At 63.7% G+C, this 18,079-nt stretch overlaps 1 protein-coding gene across 7 annotated transcripts; it reads right to left on the minus strand.

The window, feature by feature from the left end:
- Nucleotides 1–89: 89 nt before the first annotated feature.
- Nucleotides 90–12,556, minus strand: TRABD (TraB domain containing). Of its 7 annotated transcripts, none has more exons than XM_064283308.1 (12): nucleotides 12,492–12,555; nucleotides 11,601–11,683; nucleotides 7,967–8,111; nucleotides 6,907–6,969; nucleotides 4,946–5,024; nucleotides 4,151–4,317; nucleotides 3,556–3,696; nucleotides 1,537–1,647; nucleotides 1,249–1,388; nucleotides 890–1,062; nucleotides 701–812; nucleotides 90–563 (listed from the first exon to the last, which is right to left on the minus strand). In XM_064283308.1, the coding sequence occupies exons 4-12, from the start codon at nucleotides 6,937–6,939 to the stop codon at nucleotides 386–388; spliced, it is 1,134 nt and encodes a 377-aa protein (XP_064139378.1). In that variant the 5' UTR covers nucleotides 6,940–6,969; nucleotides 7,967–8,111; nucleotides 11,601–11,683; nucleotides 12,492–12,555; the 3' UTR covers nucleotides 90–385. The 7 variants fall into 7 exon arrangements, with proteins under 7 accessions (XP_064139378.1, XP_064139377.1, XP_064139374.1 ...); XM_064283307.1 differs by lacking the exon at nucleotides 7,967–8,111 and adding an exon at nucleotides 10,595–10,742; XM_064283304.1 differs by lacking the exon at nucleotides 7,967–8,111 and having other exon boundaries at nucleotides 12,492–12,522.
- Nucleotides 12,557–18,079: the final 5,523 nt, after the last annotated feature.

The raw sequence follows: 18,079 nt of genomic DNA on the forward strand, positions 1-18,079 counted from the left end.
GCTGGGGTTAGAAGGGAAGGGGCAGCCTCATACCTGGGCCCTCCTGGCCCCCCTGTGTGGGGGAGGGGGTGGCTGTGGGGAGCCTGAGCTCAGAACCACCAATGACTCTTTATTGGGCGGGCGGGGGGTGGTGAGGCCTCAGTGACGGGAAAGGCAGATGAGCTAGGCCTGGACCCCCGTGGGGGGCAGTGAGGCTTGCTGTGTAGGCGCTGGGCAGGAGCCAGCCGGGAGCTGGTGGTGGGCACAGGCCCCTCACTACACGCCTGCGGCAGCAGCAGGAAGGCGCTCTGCCAGGCGCTTCCCTGCCCCGCCTCTGCCCCCCATGCTCCGAAGCTGTGCGCCATGGATCCAGCACTCCTCGGCATCTCCGGGCCAGCCGCACCACCTACTTCTTCGGCAGGATGGTAGACACTCTCTGTAGACAGTCCTGCGCCACAGGCAGCGCCAAGACCAGGCTCACTGTGCGCCGGCCCAGCCAGTAGAGACTGTAGCCCACAAGGCCGAAGAAGGCGGCCTTCACGGCCAGGCGAGACAGTCGGCCAGAGATGGACGGTGGGGGCACACTGCGGAGAGGTGGCGGGCTGGGTCCGGCTGCAGGCGGCTGCTCCCCCAGCCCCCAACCAGTGCCTCCTCCCCCGCGGGGTCCAGCACCCCCTGGCCCCCCAGCCTCGTCTTGGGTGGTGCCCATTCCAGCACTCACGTCATGATCTCCTGGATGTTGAGCTCAGTGCTCCAGTTCTTCTCGATGCCGGGCACGTGGCCCATGCCCACGACACCCACAACCACAGATGGCACACACTTCCTGGGCTCGGCTGTGGGGGAGGGGAGGGTCACAGACAGCCCTGCCTCACTCACCCACTCCAGCGACGGGTCGTGGTCCTGGCCTCACCGTCAGAGGTGCGTGGCAGCTCGAGGCGTCGGGCTGCCTGGCGCAGCATGTAGGTCAGGTAGACATCGCGCTCAGAGACGATGGTGCGGTGGAGGTCGGGGAACTCCCCAATCATCTCGGCCATCATCTGCTCCAGCAGGTCCTTCTGTTTGCATTTCTCCACGTCGTCCTTGCTGGGAGGGGCGGCCCGCGGGTGGGGCGGGTGGGGCTGGGATTAAGTGGGATGACGGCGGAAGGAAGGGCGGGAGGGCCCTGTTTGAGGAGTCTCGGGGTGTGGACGAGGGCCAGGCTGGTGGATGGGGGCCAGGCTGGGAGTGTGGGGGCCGGCGAGGTGGGGCTTGGCCACCCCCAAGCCCTACCTGATGGGGTCCGACAGGAAGCAGAGGCCCCAGGCCAGCTTGACCTTCTGCCAGAAGGAGAGCGCGGCAATGGCCCTCTTGAAGGTGACAGGAATGGGCCGGTCGCCCAGGTGAAACTTGCAGAAAGGCACCTTGCTTGCCTGGAGCAGAGGTTGGTGTCAGGGGTCACTCACCAGGGACCTGGGGCAGCTGGTGCCCCTACCCTGAAGCAGCACCCACAGGCCTGGAGCAGCACTCACAGCCCCTGCCCCTACCCTGGAGCAGCACCCACAGGCCAGGCCCACCCACCTCCTTGAAGGCCTCCCTGAACTCCCCGCCAGGTGCCATGCCCAGCTGCTCAGTGATGTGGGCCGACACCTTCAGCAGCAGCATCTGCATCAGTCCAGACATGACTCCGTTCTGTGGGAGGGAGGGAGCAGCTGGTCAGCAGGTGGAGCTACTCCAGGCCTGGCATCTGGGCAGTGGGCAGCCAAACCAGCAGGCTGGAGCTACACAGGTCTGCCTGAGCACGCGGAGCTGTGCTGGTGGCTCTGGGCAGGAGCCAGGCCACGGTAGGGCACATGCTCACAGGCTGGCAGTGGGCACCCTGGGCTGCTCAGGCCAGCTCGTGGGTCAGCAGGGCCTCCTCACGTGCAGCTGTCACTGACCCTAAGCTGAAGACTCCTTCTTCTCCCCACTTAGCCCATCCCTCTTGGTCCTTCCGTTTGTCCCTCACCGGGGCCTCCCAGGACAGAACCCTGAGCGCCCCTGCCCCTCCTCCCACGTCAGGCTGAAGCCGTCCTGGCCCCCAACCCTGGGGGCACCACCCCACTTCTCACCCCCTTTGCCTCCTTCCACCCATCGGGCTGGAGCTCTGTGCAGCCCCTCCCCTCCAGAGCCCAGCCTGGTATGCGGAGCTGGAGCCCACATGTGGGGAAACCCAAGGCCCAGGCACCTGGAGAAAGGTGCAGGGAAACGGGGTACAGGTGCAGTTTTGGAAGAACAGGTGGACTGCAGAAGAATGGGGGCGGGCCGTGGGGGCACCCTGCTGTCCCTGTGACCTCCTTGCCAGATCCTTGCCCCCATGAATGTCCCCTTCAATGAGCCAGGTCCGTCCTCCCCCCAAAACCCCGGCCCACATGTGTGGGGGGTACGGGGCTGGCAGAGGCTCAGGGTGGTTTAAGGTCCAGTGACTTTTTAAATCCGTCTTCTCTTGTAAAACGGTCAGCAGAGCATAAAGGGTACAGTGACATGGTCATGGGCCACCTCGCCCTGAGGGCTGTGGCCGGGTGTTTGTGTGGCAGGCTGGTCCTGGGCAAACAGGCGGGGGCCAGGCTGATTGGCACTCTGCCCCACACCACGTCCACGCTGCCCATGAGGCCAGAAGACGGAGGTGCTGGGCCGGGGCCAGGCCCCCACCAACTGCCTCACGGGACTGACAGAGTTTGGAATTGACCAAAGTGTGGGACTGACCACCTTCTGTGTCTGCCTGGGCGGCTGAGCCAGAGGGTGCGTGTCCATGCTGCAGAGGGGAGGAGTCACGGCTCACTCACCCGGGGAAGAGCATTGTGGCCAAGGCAGCCCACCTGGTGGCCCTCCCGTCGCTGTCCACACCCTGCACATCCCAGACAGGCTTTGGTATGTCCAGCTGACAGTCTCTTTGTTTACCTGGGGCCCTGGCCCCACGACAGTCTACACCAACAACGTGGCTTGGTGGAGACCCTGGGCCATGAGGTATCAGTTTGGCCCTGGAGGGGCTGGAGACTGACATCAGTCATGTGGGCGGTCAGGCATGCTGCCGTGACCAATCCCCAGTGAAAACCCTGGACACTGCAATGGTGAGCATCCCTGGTTGGCAATACCCATGTATGCTGTCCACACTGTTGTGGGGAGTCAAGCACTGTCCACACAACTGGGGAGAGGATGCCCAGAGGACCGGACACCTTTGTCCTTCAGGCCCACCCGGGGGCCTGTGACAGAAGCCCCAGGCCAGGCTGACTTGGGTCCCTGTGACTGAGCCCATGGCCTCCCTGAGCCTCAATCACCTCATCTGCAGGGCAGGGTGTACCCCAGACCCACCTAGAGGCCCTGAGGGGGCCAGGCTGGGACCCTGTCGGGGTCTGCTGTGGGGGCACTGCCCACTCACTACGAGAGACCCAGAGACCTGCCAGACACCACTGCCACCCCCACCCCTCCTGTATCTGCCTGATACCCAACTGCCAGACTTGCCCGCTGCCCCCACCTCCCTATACCTGCAGGACACCCCCAGATCCCCCAACCCTTGCACCATCCCAGCTGCATACTCCCTGCCCTCCACACCCCCCATACCTGCCGGACAGCCTGCTGAAGCTTCTCTAGGCTGACCTCCTTGGCCTCACGCAACAGGGTGCGTTCGTCCATCTTGAGCATGGACACACGGTACTGGCACAGCTCCACCACCACCACGTCGGGCTGCACTGCCCGGATGGTCTGCAACAGCGTAGTGTTACTGCTCGGCCAGCCACCTCGCGCCCAGGGCCGGGCTCCAAAGTTAACTACCCCGCTGCTAGGGTGGTGACGTAATTCTTTAAGCAACCAGAGAGTGGGCCACGAGGCAGTCTTGCTCATGGTTAAAGAAGCTACAAACCCTCTTCAGGGCTAGGGGGCTGGACCCTCCCACCGCCCCGGGAGTCCCTCTCTGCCGGGTGGCATGTGTCAGCTGCAGAGAAGTAGGGGGTTCCCTTCCCTCCCACTCAGCGCCAGGACAGAGGTTGGGTGACAGGGAAGCAAGGCCCAGAGTGGGCACCTGTGGTCATCCAGACCAAGGGACCCCCAGCCAGTGAGTCTGCCAGGCTGGGATTCAGCCTGCCACAGACCTGCCCCCTGCAGCCCTAGCCCTGCCGCTACACACCCCACCACGGCCCCGCCCTCCAGCAGCCCTTACTTTGGCAACGTCCCTCTTGCTGTCATCACTGAAGTGGGCCGTGCCCACCACATACACGCGGCTCCCGTCCTCAGCAACCAGCTCTGTCACAGTGCGAGGCAGGTCGGGCCGCTCACGCCGCCGCTTCAGCTTCACCTCCAGCAGCAGGTTGAAGGCATCCATGTCGGCTGTGGCCATGACAGAGGGTCACACGTGGCTGGGCCACGCCCAGACCCTTCCCCACCAGGAATGGAGCTGGTGCTATAGCTACCGCACACATGCTGGCAGCACGGGGTCTCCTTTGAGACAGATACTGCCCCAACCCTGGGCGGGGCATGCAGCCTGCACACCTGGTCAGGTCCCCTACCCAGACAGCAGTGGCCATGCCTGGTGGGCTGTCCTCTGAGGACCTCAGCCTCACTGAACTCTGCCTTTTGCCCACTCAGTGAGTGCCGAGGGCAGGGTTTTCAACTGCCAGCCAGGGCACTGAGGCCCGAGGGGCAAAGGTCTCTACTGTGGCTGGGTCCTGGGCCACTGGGAGTCGTGTACACCTTCAGGAACGTGCTGCATGTGGAAAGGCTCTGGTCAGCAGGGCCCCAGATGACTCCTGGCACCCGCCCCGCTTGAGAAGGGGCTCCTGCCATAGCTCCATGCCCCCACGTTCCTGGGCCCTTCCTGCTCACTGAAGCCCACGGGATGGCTGGCTCCAGCCCCCCTGACACTGCGTGTGGGGGGTGTGAGGGTGCACGCTGTCACCAGCAGGGGGCACGAGTGCCTTGTCCTTCCTCCCACCCCAGGTCGTCCCAGAAAACGTACACAGATTCTGGGGTTCTCCAGCAATCACCCTGGGTGCTGACTCTGCAGCCCCCGGCGTCCCGACTAGTTCCATGGCAGCCTGGAAAGAGAGGCAAAATATTCGAGAAGGGCAACCAGCCCGCTGTGCCCTCCCTGCCTTGCCCAGACTTGCACAGGCTCCGGCTTGTCTGCCCATCCTGGGCCAGCTGTGTTGAGTTGCTCCACACAGCTCACTGCCATTCCCTGGACCTGTGGAATCCTGCTGCTGGCGGGGTTGCCCTCACAAATGACACTCCAGCTCCGGTGGGTTAGCCCTGGGTAGGGGGTTTACACTGTTAGGGAGCACGCACGGTAGGGGCTGTGGGCATCAACATGGCGGGTCTACACGGTGTTGGGGCATGCACGGTAAGGGCCGTGGGCATCAACATGGGGGGCTGTGGATCTCGAAGAGTGCATGACCAGTGTATGCTAATGCCTGGAGAGAGGCAGAAGTGGGCCTGATGAGGTCCTGAAATGAGGGGCTACGCTGGCTGGAGCAGAGGGAGTTGGGAGCTGAAGTCAGAGAGAAGTGGGGTGATCATGGGCTTGGGCCCTGGGAGGCTCCCAGCAGCATAATGAAGGACTGAAATCTGAAAGGACTCCTCAGAGACTGTACTGAGAACAGACTGCACACTGGGTGAGCAGAAGGCTGAGATGCCCCTCATGACCCCTGTGGACGGCAGAATGGCTCCCAAGAATGCTCACATCCTCATCCCTGGCCCATGAATGTGACCCCACCTGAGGGGTAATTAGGCCACAGCTGGGAGGTGACCTTGGTTATGGGGGCGGTGCAATCACAGGGGCTCTTATGGGTGAAGAGGACCCTGAGGACTCAGCCGACATCACTGCCTTTGAGAGGGAGGCAGGACCACGAGCCAAAGGACATCGTGGCTCAAGAAGCAGGGAAAGGCCAGGAAAGTGCCCTCCCCTGGAGCCTCCAGAAGGCCCCAGCCCTCTAACACCTGGACTTTGGCACTGGGCTGTCTCGGACTCCTGTCTCCAGGGCTGTGAGAATTCAGCTGCGTGGTTTCCAGCCACTGTGACCCCTCTCAGTGGGTAGCGTGGTCGTGGGGACAGTGTGACCTCCGAGCTCAGGGCACAGAGACAGACCATGGCTCCACCCTGCTCACTCTCCTAGCCTGCACCTCGGAGGCGGAATTCAGATGGTGTTTAAAGGCCTGCAGCTGAGGTGGAAAGGTGGGAAGAGCCTGGAGGTGAGGGGCCAGGGCTCATGCATGCAGGTGGCTGGGTCAGATGCTGTTGCTGTAGGCTGAGCAGGAGGAAGGCCGAGACCACGTGGCCTCGGCAGCAGAGCGCTTGAGGCTAGGGAAGAGCGACAGGGCTGTGTGATGGAGGTTCAGGGCTCAGCCACGGCAGGTGGGCTGCAGGTGTGTAACCCACAGTGCCAGTGTGCCCTGGTGAGGGATCCCCAGGAACATGGTCCAACTCTCAGATATCGAGGGCAGGGAAACTGGGGGGGCTGCTGCTGGACCCCTATACTCCCTGGTCCCCCAAGGAAGCCTCCCTAGGGTCAGTTATGTCTGTGGGAGATCTCACCACAGTCATCCCATGGGAGTCGGCAAGACCTCCCCCTCCTTGTACTGCTCCCAGTCACCTGGAGGGCCTAACCTCAAATTAACTCGGTTTCCCTGTGAAGTTTCCTCTGCACAGAAGCAGCCACAGTGACCCCAAGATGGCCACACTGCAAGGGGCGGGGGTAGACAGGGTAGTTCTCTGGGACCCCCCCAGCTGTTGAGCAGAGCCCCCCAGCCGTGCAGGAGCAGACGCCCCCAGCTGTCCAGGAGCAGACACCTCCCCCAGCCGTCGAGGAGCAGACACCCCCCCAGCCGTCCAGGAGCAGAGCCCCCCTGCCAGCCATCCAGGAGCAGATGCCCCCCAGCCGTCCAGAAGCAGACCTGGCTTGGGCCCTCGCCCCAACTCACCTCCTGAGGCGGCTCCTCCTCCTCCCCCTCCATGGTTGCAGGTCCCTGCTCGATGGGTGAGACCTGAGGGAAGAAGATGGGGTCGTCACCAGGAGCCTGAGCTCCTCGTGCAGGCCCTGCTCCTCATGCAGGCCTTGTGCCTGGTAGGGGCCTCCCTGCTGGGAGCGGGTTATGGTTTCTGTGAAGTGGCTTTTGTCCAGGGGTCCATAGCAGTCACCTGATCTTGCTCAAAGACCCCCAAGACAGCCCCCCAAGGGGTCAGGCCGATAACTGACACACTGGCAAGCTGCTTCTGCTTTTTCCCCACTCCCAGGGCTTCGTGAACTGTTCTCTCTCAGCATCAGGTCTGGCAGCAGTTCCGGCATTTCCAGCTGCCATGCAGCCCCCCTCCCTCTGTGGAGTTGGCTGTGTTTGGGTTTTGGTGTATGCATCGTGCACCCCTCTCTCCAGTTGGCAGTGCCATGGGGTTCAGAGGTCAGCCTCTGCGGGGATGCCCCGTGCCGAGGGGATGCCCCATCCTCTGCCTCGTGGTTGGTGTGCGCACCTGCTGCTGCTCAGCGTGCCTGTCCTGTCCCACCAGAGGACCTGGGGCCCAGCAGCCTGCCTGTGATGCGTGGCAGGGGGCTCTGGGGAGGTGGAGCAGCCCCAGCTCCGAGCAGGGAGGCTGGGCTTAAACCCAATTCAAAAAGTGGCTTCAAAATGATACACCAAAGAAATGAGAACTTCGGTGGGATTTCTGACTATATGGACATTTAAATTTTTTTAGTTGTGACAAGGCACTGCGGATGTTTTAGCCTTTGGAGGTGTGTTTGTGGACGGGACGATATGACATCTGGGATTGCCTCCAGAGAACGTACTGCTGGGGGCAGAGGTGGGACAGGTGAGTGGGGCTGGCCAGCGGAGCTGTCACAGTTCACACTTGTGCCAATTTCAAGTTTTCATAAGGACAAAGAGTAAAAACGATACTATCGAGGGATCCTCTTCCTAGGTGGGGGGCGGGCAGCGGCTGCCCTGGGGCCCTGAACAGTCACGTCTGCAGCAGTGTGAGGGCACGCCCCACCAGGTTCCAGCCGTGGCTCCGCAGTGAGGCCCAAGTCACCCCACTGCTCGGAGATCTGCTGTTCTGGCTGCAGGTGGAATTGCCGGTGGGGCCCGGGAACCTGAGTAGCGGCTGCCTGGAGGAAGGGTCCAGAAGAGGCACTGGCCTGGGGAAGGCGAGAGGTGGGTGTAAGGGTGACTCAGCAGAGGGCATCAACCCCTGAGCCAGCCTCTGCCCTGGCCAGGGGGGGTGGGCACAGCAAGAGGTACCCAGGGAGGGGCCCTGCCTCCACTCCAGGCGCTAGAGCCAGGTGTGCGCTAGAGCCAGGGCCTGTTTGGCCTCCTGGGTGGTCACCCCCCCGCCGAACAGCACTATAGAGGTCAGGGTGTCTGCGGAAATGACAGCAGCCGTGCTGGCCCCACATTGGGAACTGGGCCAGGCCATAGGCTCATAGGAGCCTTCTCCCAGGGGCCCCTTCCTGGTCTCCCAGATTAAAACACCAGAAGCAGCTTTCAGCGCGATAGGTCACTTTTGTGTGGCCTCTCTAGTCATGGTCTTTATCTCCAGCCCAAGTGATCGGGTAGGACTGTGCAGAGGGGGTAGCTGTGGCCCACCAAAGGGATCAGACAGTTATGCCATCCTGCTAGGCTTGGGGTAATCCACCCCAGGGGCAGGAGAGAGAAGCTCCCACCAACACCAAGGAAGAACAGCCAGGAGCCAGCACGTCCCTTGACCTGGGATTCCTGTGCTGAGAAGCTCCCGGACCCAGGAGACAGAGAGCAACCCGTAACCCTCAAGACAGAGGGAAGCGGTGGTAGAGACCCGGCAGCAGGAGGCAGCATGGGGGGTTTTCCGCCCCACGGAGAGGCATGCCTGCGAGCACGCAGAGGCTGCCCTGATGGAGGAACTGTATCCTGAGCCTGAATTGTAACTGTTACTCCCCTAATAAACCCTGTAACCCTGAGTGCAGTCTGTGAGTTCTGTGTGGCCACCGCAGTGAGTTACTGAAGCCAGTAGAGAAGTCCAGAGTGCCGTGGGAGGGACGGTTGGTGTCACAGTTGGTAAAGACGGCGGAGACAGGAAACATGTCTGACCTCTGCCTCACTGATTCTCCTTTCCCCTCGTGAAGTCAGAGGAGGGCAGACACTGCTCCCAAGTTGTTTTTACACAGCTGAACACAGTGAGCAGGTGGGGAGATGGCTGTTGGCCCCAAGGCTTCAGTCTCCAGGCTCCCACCCCCACCCCCACGAGGAGCAGCATAGTGACCAGGTTTTTGCACAGTCCAGGGCAAGGACCCAGCAAGTCTGACTGCCAAGCACCACAAAGATGGCCACAGAGTCAGGAAAACTTAAAAAACACTCCAGCCGGCAGCAGCAAATGGGAAGTGACCACGTTGCCCTCAGCCACCCGCCCTCTGGGGTGTGGCGGCTGTGGTGAAGCCACACCCAGGAAGCCAGCCAGGCCAACCTGTGCCTGCAGCAGGGACAGGGCAGGTTTTACAGTGCCAGGGCCCAAGCTACAGGCCCTCGTCACCCAGCCACCCCTGGCTGTCCCAATATGAGGAGGCTGGGCACAGGGCCTCTGGGGTGGGCCTGAGCCCATGGTCCTCCTGCTATACCCTTTTGGGGACACACGTGTACACACTGCGCTCTGTGGGTCAGCCCTGAGAACTGACAGAGCCATGCTCTGAAACGGTGCATGGTGGGCCTTAGGGGGAGCCTGGGTAGAAGCTCCCAGAACCCGCCCCGCAGCCCTGACCAGAGGCCTGGTGTGGGGGGGAGCCCTGAGGATCAGTAATGCTGCAAGCAGCTTCTGCGCTCCATCTAAGCCTGTCTGGAGGCACACTCCCATAACAACGTTTCCGTGGGCAACTGCTCCTCCCCTCACCTAGCTCACCATCCCACGTCTCATATTTAGTCTTCTACTTAGTCTGGGACCAAGCCTCAGCCCCCCTACCCCCGGCGAGCCTGTGACCCTCCCCCTTGTCCTCCTGGACACCGCTGGGCTGACCAGCTCAAAACCACAGCACAGAGCAGCTGGCCAACATCTGCTGGGTTCCCACCCGTCCGGCAGTATAAAAGCCTCTCCCTATTCACAACACAGGCCCCAGGGCCGACCTTCAAGCAGCCTGAGGAAGAAGGACGCTCTTGAGCACTCCGGCGGCAATCCCTTCCACCCGGCTCTGTGCCTGAGCAGGACCGTCTGGACTTGGTGGTGCCCCTCCCACAGAGCCCTGATCACTATGGCAGGGCACTTGGCCCGCGGAACACGGCTCATGGAGACACTCCTGAGTAGGCCAACAGCCAGCCAGTTCACCAAGTGGGCCGCTGCCCAGCTACCACAGGAGAGGGACTGGCCCAGGTTGGTCCCAGGCGGCCACTTAGTGCTGTCTGACCGTGGGCACAGATGCCCTGACGGTAAGTACCTGTCCCCTGGGCTGAGGTGCGATGCCTCCCATACCCTCTCCCCACTGCAAACTGTGGGCCACATTCCAACTGCACTTGCACCCACCAGCCCTGGGCCTCGCTGAGCTTCCCTCTGTGGGGCCTGGTCACCAGCACGTCCTGCTGCCCCCAGATGCAGGGAGGGTGGACACTCAGGTGCAGCACCTGGAGTCAGGAGGCACTCACTGTACATCCCTCAAGATACCTGTTCTCCTGGTGCTGGTTCCTCATCTAAGGAGAAGAACCACGTTCCTTGTTCTCCAGCTTTAGGGCAGCTGTTCTCTGGCTTTGAAACTACAACGCTCACACAGGTGAGAGTGGCAGGTTGACCCACGGGTGGCCGGAGGCTCAGGCTGGGAATGAATTTCAGATACCTAAGAGAGTGCCCTCAGCTGACAAGGACTGGTATTAGGGACCCACTTGGGGTGCAGGACATGCAGCCCCAGATACAAATCAGAATGACAGTAAATGTCCAATGTGGGATAAGTTATTAGTATATGAAAAGGCTTTACTAGCCATCCTTAAAGAGCAGACCCCAGGACCTCGGACAGTCCTGGGGGAACGCGAGGCCACAGGCCCACAGCCATGCATCTCAGAACATACCTTCCCCGCCACCAGCTGCCCTGTCACTGGAGCCCAGAAACTGCCTCCGAGACCCTTGCCTGCCTTCCCAGCGCTGGCTGGGGGCTGGCCAGCACCAAAAGGGGTTCTTAGAAAAGCCCCCGTCTCCCAATCAATCCCCCAAGGCTGGCTTTGAAAGCAAGAGGGTCCTGAGCCTAACAGACGTGCAAGCCACAAAGCCCCTCTCTATGGGGTGGGACAGGGTGTCCAGAGCCCTGACATCCCTGGCCCTCATTTCTAGAGCCCAGGCACCCCTAGCCACGGGAGTCCTCCCTGGGTCTGGCAGGAACTGCTTCATGCAAGCCTGGCAGAGTCCAGACATGGAGAGAGGATGCAAGCAACCTCACACCTGAGCTACAACCCTGGAAGGCACCCTGCCCGGCACACCCAGCCAGCCCTTCAGGGACCCCCACTCTGGCCAGTGCTGCTGAGCGCTGGGCCTTGGGGCTCCCAGAAGCCTCAGACCTTCAGCATCAAGGCCTTCCACAGAGCTGACCTGCCCTGGGGCAGTACCCTCTCACGTGCCCACTGCAAGGCACAGAGCAGCCACGAGCTCAGACACTCTGAGACAGGGAGCCTCCATAACACACCTTGATCCTGGAGGGCTCTTCTGAGAGTTGTTACTCGTTTCTGTGCCACCAAGACAGCCGGGCCTCAATCCTCCCTGCGACAACTTTTAGAAAGACACTCGTTGAACCCCATGGAGTGTAAACAGCTGCCTAAACCGATTCACAGGTCCTTGGCGTGGGCCGCAGTGCAGGGCAGGCCTCAGCCTATTCCGCCCATATGGCAGTCTGCTTTGCTCAACCTGAGGGCAAAGGCGTCTGACACAAGAAAGTTCCAAGATCTGGGGACCATGTTGCCTTCGTGTTGCGGCGGGGGCCCACAGGGTTGGTACAGGGGACCTGCCCTAGACGTCCAGGGCCTCTCCACATCACCCCGGGGGGCAGACCCCGGCCCTCCCTTCCTCCTCTGGGCAGACAGCAGGGCCACCTTCCTCCCTGGCCTCCTCAGGCTCGAGCCTCCGCCCCTGCAGGGACAGCAGGGGGCCCCAGTCCTGGCCCGCGAGCCCTCTGCTATGGGTGGCCGGAGCTGACCTCCAGGCCGAGGGTGCCCAGGCCGCGCGTCTTGGGCCGCAGTCCCCGGGCCACAGGGGCCCGCTCCCCCCCACCCCGGCCACAGAGGTCCGCACCCCCCCACCCCGCCACAGGGGTCCGCGCCCCCCAGCCACAGGGGTCCGCTCCCAGCCCCCCACCCCGGCCACAGGGATCCGCGCCCCCCCCACCCCGGCCACAGGGGTCCGCTCCCCGCCCCCCAGCCACAGGGGTCCGCTCCCAGCCCCCCACCCCGCCACTGCGCTCCGCTCCCCCCGCCCCCCCCGGTCCCGCGCCCACACGCAGGCGCCGACCCGGCGCAAGGCCGCAGCATCGGCGACCCCTCGGCCGGCCCGCCCCCGTCCCTGCTCCGGCCCGCGTGCGTACCGAGGCGGCGGCGCTGCTCAGCCGGCCTCCATGCGGCCTCGTCGCCCACCGGACGGGGCGGGCCGGAGCAGCGGGGCGGGCGGCCGGGCCGGGGCTGAGGCAGGCGCCGTGCGGCATGCTGGGAAGTGCAGTCCCGCGCGCTGCCCGCCCGCCCCGGCGACGCTTCTAACCCGCGGCAACGGACTACATTTCCCAGGGGGCCGCTGGAGAGCGGCGCGGTCCGCCCCGCCAGCTCCCCCAGGTCCTAAGAAGAGGCAGAGCTCGAAGGTAACGTGGGTTCGAGCCTCCTTCCCGCCGGATAACTGCCGCTCCGTCTGTAAAATGGGAATAATGTTCGTGCGGGTCCCCAGGACGGCTTGAGTCAAATGATAATGAAATCCAGGTTTTCGTAAACCGTCCATCCCATGCTAGAGGGACAGCGGGTAATGGATGAAAGAGCCCAGGAAGCGGGAGGGTGAGGCCTCCCGCTGTTGCCGGGGCGCGCTCGCCCACCCTCGGGGGCGCTGCAGACCCCTCCCACAGGGCCGGCCAGTGGAGGAGTGAATGTGAACCAGGAGGGAGGGACACAGGCTCAGGCGCCGGCGGGTCCAACGACCAAGGCCACTTGGGGGACCCGGAAGGACAGGCCCCGGTGGTGCTGGCCGAGCACCGGGTCCCCCAGACTCAAAGGAGTTTGAGCATCCGGGAAGCGGGTGTCAGGCCCACGGGCCCGCTGAGCGGTTGGGCCGGCGGGGAGACTCCTGAAGGCCGCGACCTCCGAGGGACCCTCCCCAGCCCGGCCCGGGGGTCCGGACCGAGAGGGGCCGAGCTTCAGTAGCCACGGCCACCCCACGAGCAGACCCCTGTCGTCCCTATTGGGGCACTGCCAGGACTCGGCACGCCAGGAAAGAGAAGGGACTGTCGGCGGTGGGGGCACCAGCTGGGGACCCCGCCCCTTCCCGCCGGCCCCGGCCCCCACCCTTCGGGGCGCCCCACCTGCCCAGAGCCAGGCCCGCGGCAAGGCGCCGGAGGCGTGGGGAGGGGAGACGGGGCATTTGCTCCCGGCGCGGCTTCAGGGGTGCCAGACCGGGACGGCCGAGGAATCGCCCCCGTCCCCCGCCAACCAGGCCGGCGGGGTTGCTCCGGGCCGGCGCTCTGCCCTCGCTCCGTCTCCGCAAGGCGCGGCTCGAGGCCCGGAGCGCCCGGCACGGCGCCACTGCGGCTGGCCCTGCTGGCCTCCAGCTTCGCGTTGGCGGCTGGCGGCCTCGCACTCGCCGCGCTCGGGCTGTGGGCGCCAGGCCGTGCCGTTGCTCGCGGCCCCGGGCGCGGGCGCCGTGCTGCGGGCCGGTGTGGACCGGGGCGTGGCGGCCGCGCCGCGCTGCAGCTGTGAGCGCTGGCGGCGGTGGGCGCGGCGAGGCTTGACGCCCGGGCCAGGAGGCCTAGGGACCGCGCTGCGGGACTACGGAGCGGGGGCAGCGCGGACGCGAGGCTGGACGCGCTGCCGCCCGCGCTGAGCTGCTGCGGGGTGGACGGCACGGGCTACTGGCGCAGCTCACCCTGGGCCCGGGAGCCGCCGCCGCCGCCGCGCGGCAACGGCTCGGGGCCCGCCAGCTGCTGCCCTGCGCCCGCGGCCGCCTTCCGCGCACCAGCGGCTCGGCCTGCTCTGCCCGCGCCCTCAACTTCGTCCTCGACAACACCGGCTTCCTTCCTGGCTGCTTCTGCGCTGGGGCCGGGCGCAGTACAGGCTGTGGGCGTGGTGCGGCCTGCCTGCTGGTGGTGCACCTGGGCCCCCAGCCTCTCCCCATCTCCCTCCAGCCAGCTCCCCTTAAGCCCCACGCCCACCGCCAGGGGATCGGCCCCCTCCGGGGCTCTTAACTGGACTGGACCGGCAGAAGGCCAGGATTCTAATCTCTGCAGAAAGCTGCTGGGTCCTTGGAGGCCTGGGGCAACTGGTGAGGGGGGAAGGACACAGATCTGGTAGGGTCCCTGAGGGTACACCTCGGGGAGGGGCTCCCTATAGTCGTGGTTGTCCAAAACCAGTTGCACCACTACCCCTAACTTGGCACTAAGACTGCCCTTCATACCTGGACAGGATAGTCTGCCCCCCCTCCTGTCACTGAGACCCCCTGGCTCCCACCTGGAGCACCAGGAGTCTGAGGCCAGCAGGAGTCAGCTGGGTCAGACTCCTGCTCAGGGTCAGGCTGAGGTAACCTGTCTGGGGGTGGAGATAGTCCACCCATCTCTCTCCAGGCCTGGCCCCACTCCAGCAGGCAGGGCTGGTGTCAGCTGGACTCTGTCACACAAAGGCTGCACTCCCAGGCGTTTAGCAGACCCGGATCTGCCAGCCTGCCCGGCTCCTCTCCACCCCTACAACTTCCTGGTCCCCCAGGGGATGGCCTGGCCTCAGAGTGGCCTCCGCCCTCCTTGGGCCTCCGGTCTGCACCCCTCTGTCTTGGACTGGTTGTGCTCCTCAGGCACTTGCTTCCAGAGTCCCTTTAGCCCTCCTGCATCTTGGTCACATTGCACACCAGAAGCAGGGCCTCCTGCAGCAGGGACTGCTGGCTCCACTTGCTGTTTACTGATGCCAGCCTACGCTGAGGTCCACTCCGGGTCACTTCTTGGGGGCCCGGAGCAAGTCCAGCTGAGATCCCAGCACAGAGGCCGGCCTGGGAGTCTGGCCTGGGCTCAGTGCTGGCTCTCTGGGGTCAAGGCAAGACTCCCCTCCCCAGTCCCCTCCCCACTCGTGAGGTGGAAGAGCAACATCGAACTCCAAGCAGGGTTAGAGGGAAGTGGACATGAGTGAGGAGGGTGTTTTAACAGAACACTCCAGCCCTGGGATGGGGGGCATCCCTCCTGTGCTATCAGGGCAAGATGGTCCCTTGGGGAGCAGTGAGGGAGACTGGACCTTTTCCACCTCCACTTCACCAGAGCCCCTGGGGCCATCTGCAGAGGCCGTGCTGGCTGTGGGGGGTGAGATGAAGACAAGGGGACTCAAGTCCTGTGGGGGAGGGGTGCCCAGCCATGCTCGCAGGGAAACTGAGGCAAATCCCGGCAGGTGAGGATGGGCTTAGAAGGTATGGCTTTGTTTGAAGCAGGCTGTTTTCTGCCTCTGTGGGCAGGGTGGAGGCTGCCCGGGGAGGACAGCCAGGGGTGGAGGAAGACACCTGGGATGGGAAGTTGCTATTTAAAGCCAAACATGCCTCCTGGCGGCTGGCTGCCTGGAAGGCCCTTTTGTCCCTCTGAGTACCCAGAGCAGGGGTTTCTTGAAATAAGGGGAGGGGGGGAGTGGCGAGGAGGAGACCTGGGTGCTGGGAGGGGGTCAGCAGGGCCATGAGCAGGGGTGGATGCTGACGAAGGGGCTGCTGTGGACAGAGCAGGGGGGATCTTCCTTGAACCAAATGGATCCCACAGAAGCAGGACCCTGGAGTGGAGAGGTCAGAGGGGGAAACCTCCTGGAGGTTGAGGTGCTCTCGGCTTCTTGGGCCCGGGAGGGTGGTATCTGAATCCTTACCTGGACACCCAGGGTGGGTGCCACTGCTTCTACCAGGCCCCACCAGTTTCTGGCAACTTGGGCTGCCAGCGCGGGACGCGGAGCAAGATGAAAGAAGTCCTGGGATAAGACAGCTGCGCCACCTAGGGGCAGCAGGAGGCGCTGTGTCACCCCACAGGAGTTAGGCATTTACTCCCCGGGGACGCTGACTCAAGCCCATAAGCTCCCCACAATGGTGTAAAAATCAAGCTGTGGAGAGGTCACAGTTTACACAACCAAGTAAGAGGAGGGGACCTGGCAGGGAGCAAGGTTGGCAGGGCTCCCCCTGCGTGTGGCCTAGTCCCACTAAAGGTGTGGTGTTGGCTCCACCCGACACAGGGACCCTGTGTCCACGAAGCACACAGCAGAGGGGCCGATAGCTGGGGCACCTGTACATGCTTCCACACAGAATCCCGTGTCCACCCTGCTTGCAGCCAAGGGGCTGATGGCCCAGGCGTTCCCATGGCTGGGAGCTTAAGTCCACTTGCTTGTGGGCCCCACCCTGGACTGGAGCTGGGCACACATGGACATGCTGTGGCCAGTGGCATTTCTGTCCAGGGAGCTGGAAAGCAGAGGCTACTCTGGGACAAGTGCAGGAGCAGGACTTGAAGCATGGTGGAGAGCTGAGCGCCCGAAGGCCTCTCAGCTGACCCACCAGAACCCAGGCTGTGCTGCAGGGGTGAGGGGGGAGCCCTGCCAACAGGACTGGCAGAGGGCTGATTGGTGCAGGCGCAGCTGAATGTCCGACCTCTAGGAGCTGCCATCGTGCGTGGACAGGCAGGATTTTGAGTGGGGAGGCATGTGGGCTGGGGGTGGGTCAGTGACCCCAGCTCCAGTCAGGGAGAAGGGATCTAGCCCAGAGACCAGGAAGCCAAGTGGGTGGGGTGATCCCTTCAGCTAGGTCCCCTCAGCTGGCCAGCAGTGCCCCAGCTGACCACTGCAATGACAGCTGGTTTGTGGTGTGGGACCAGGCCTGAGGCTCTGTGTGCCCCTCTCTCAGCTGCTGCTGCCATGGGTGTAGCTCTTGTGAGGCCAGGCTCGTCCCACCCTGCAGGACCTCCTGGGGGCCCTTCTTTGGCCGCACGCACTGCTGCCTCTGAGGAGGAGTGCTGATGGGCAGGACCACCTGGCTCAAGTGAGTGCTTTCTGGGGACGGGATGGGATGCCGTGGTCCCCATGCCCCCACCCGCCAGCACAGGCTGACAGCTGTACACTCTGACGGTGCAGGGTGGCATCTTGCCTGGCTCCAGGGAACAGCTGGGGGGGCCTCAGGGGGGCCCAGGCCAAGTAGGTGGGCCTTACACAGGGTGCAGGGCACGCTAGGATGGCCCCACCCTGCACTCATTGCTCACACTCCGCCCCATCTCCAGCCACCACAGGGTTTCTGGTCACTTAGCCCCAGGTACTTGCCCCCAAGGGGCCTCTGTCCAGACTCCTAGCCAACCCGCACCCCACCAGTGTGTTCTCGATGGAGCACCCACCCAACTAGTCTCATCCCCACACCAAGCCCCAAGGTCGGCCTCAGTGTCCCCCACCCCGGCCTCACCCCCACACTGAGCCCCGAGGTCGGCATCAATGCCCCCAATCCCGGCTGGACCTGCCTCCGCCTGCTGCTTCCCCTCCTGTGTTCATGGCATTATGAGCGCCCTAGGCCACGTCAGAAGGCACCTCCTTGGAGAAGCCTTCCTGAATGCCACCAGCCCCCCAGTTCCCCTAGCCACAGCGCACCTGACCTCCAGAGAAGGCACCAGCATTGGACAGGATAGCTTCAGTGGGGGACACGCGAGCGTCTCCCCTCAGCCTGAGCCCCTGGGGGCAGGACTACTCTGGAACTGGCTCCGTGGGCCAGAGTGGAGGTAATACATGCGTGTCAACCTGAGTCTGTGGAGTGCCAGTCCGACAGTGACACACGTGTCCTGTCTCACCCCTGCCAACCCCAGGGCTGGCCTCTGAGTGGCCCACACTCCCCTCAAGCTCTCAGTGAAGGTGAGGCTCCGCCCCCTGGATGGGCAGTCCCATCCCCAGGGACCCCCAGAGTGATGCCCGTAGTCAGGGGTGGCATGGGAGTGGAGCAGTAGAC

Source organism: Loxodonta africana, chromosome 4 (genome assembly GCF_030014295.1).
Source record: "Loxodonta africana isolate mLoxAfr1 chromosome 4, mLoxAfr1.hap2, whole genome shotgun sequence".
Lineage (NCBI taxonomy): Eukaryota > Metazoa > Chordata > Mammalia > Proboscidea > Elephantidae > Loxodonta > Loxodonta africana.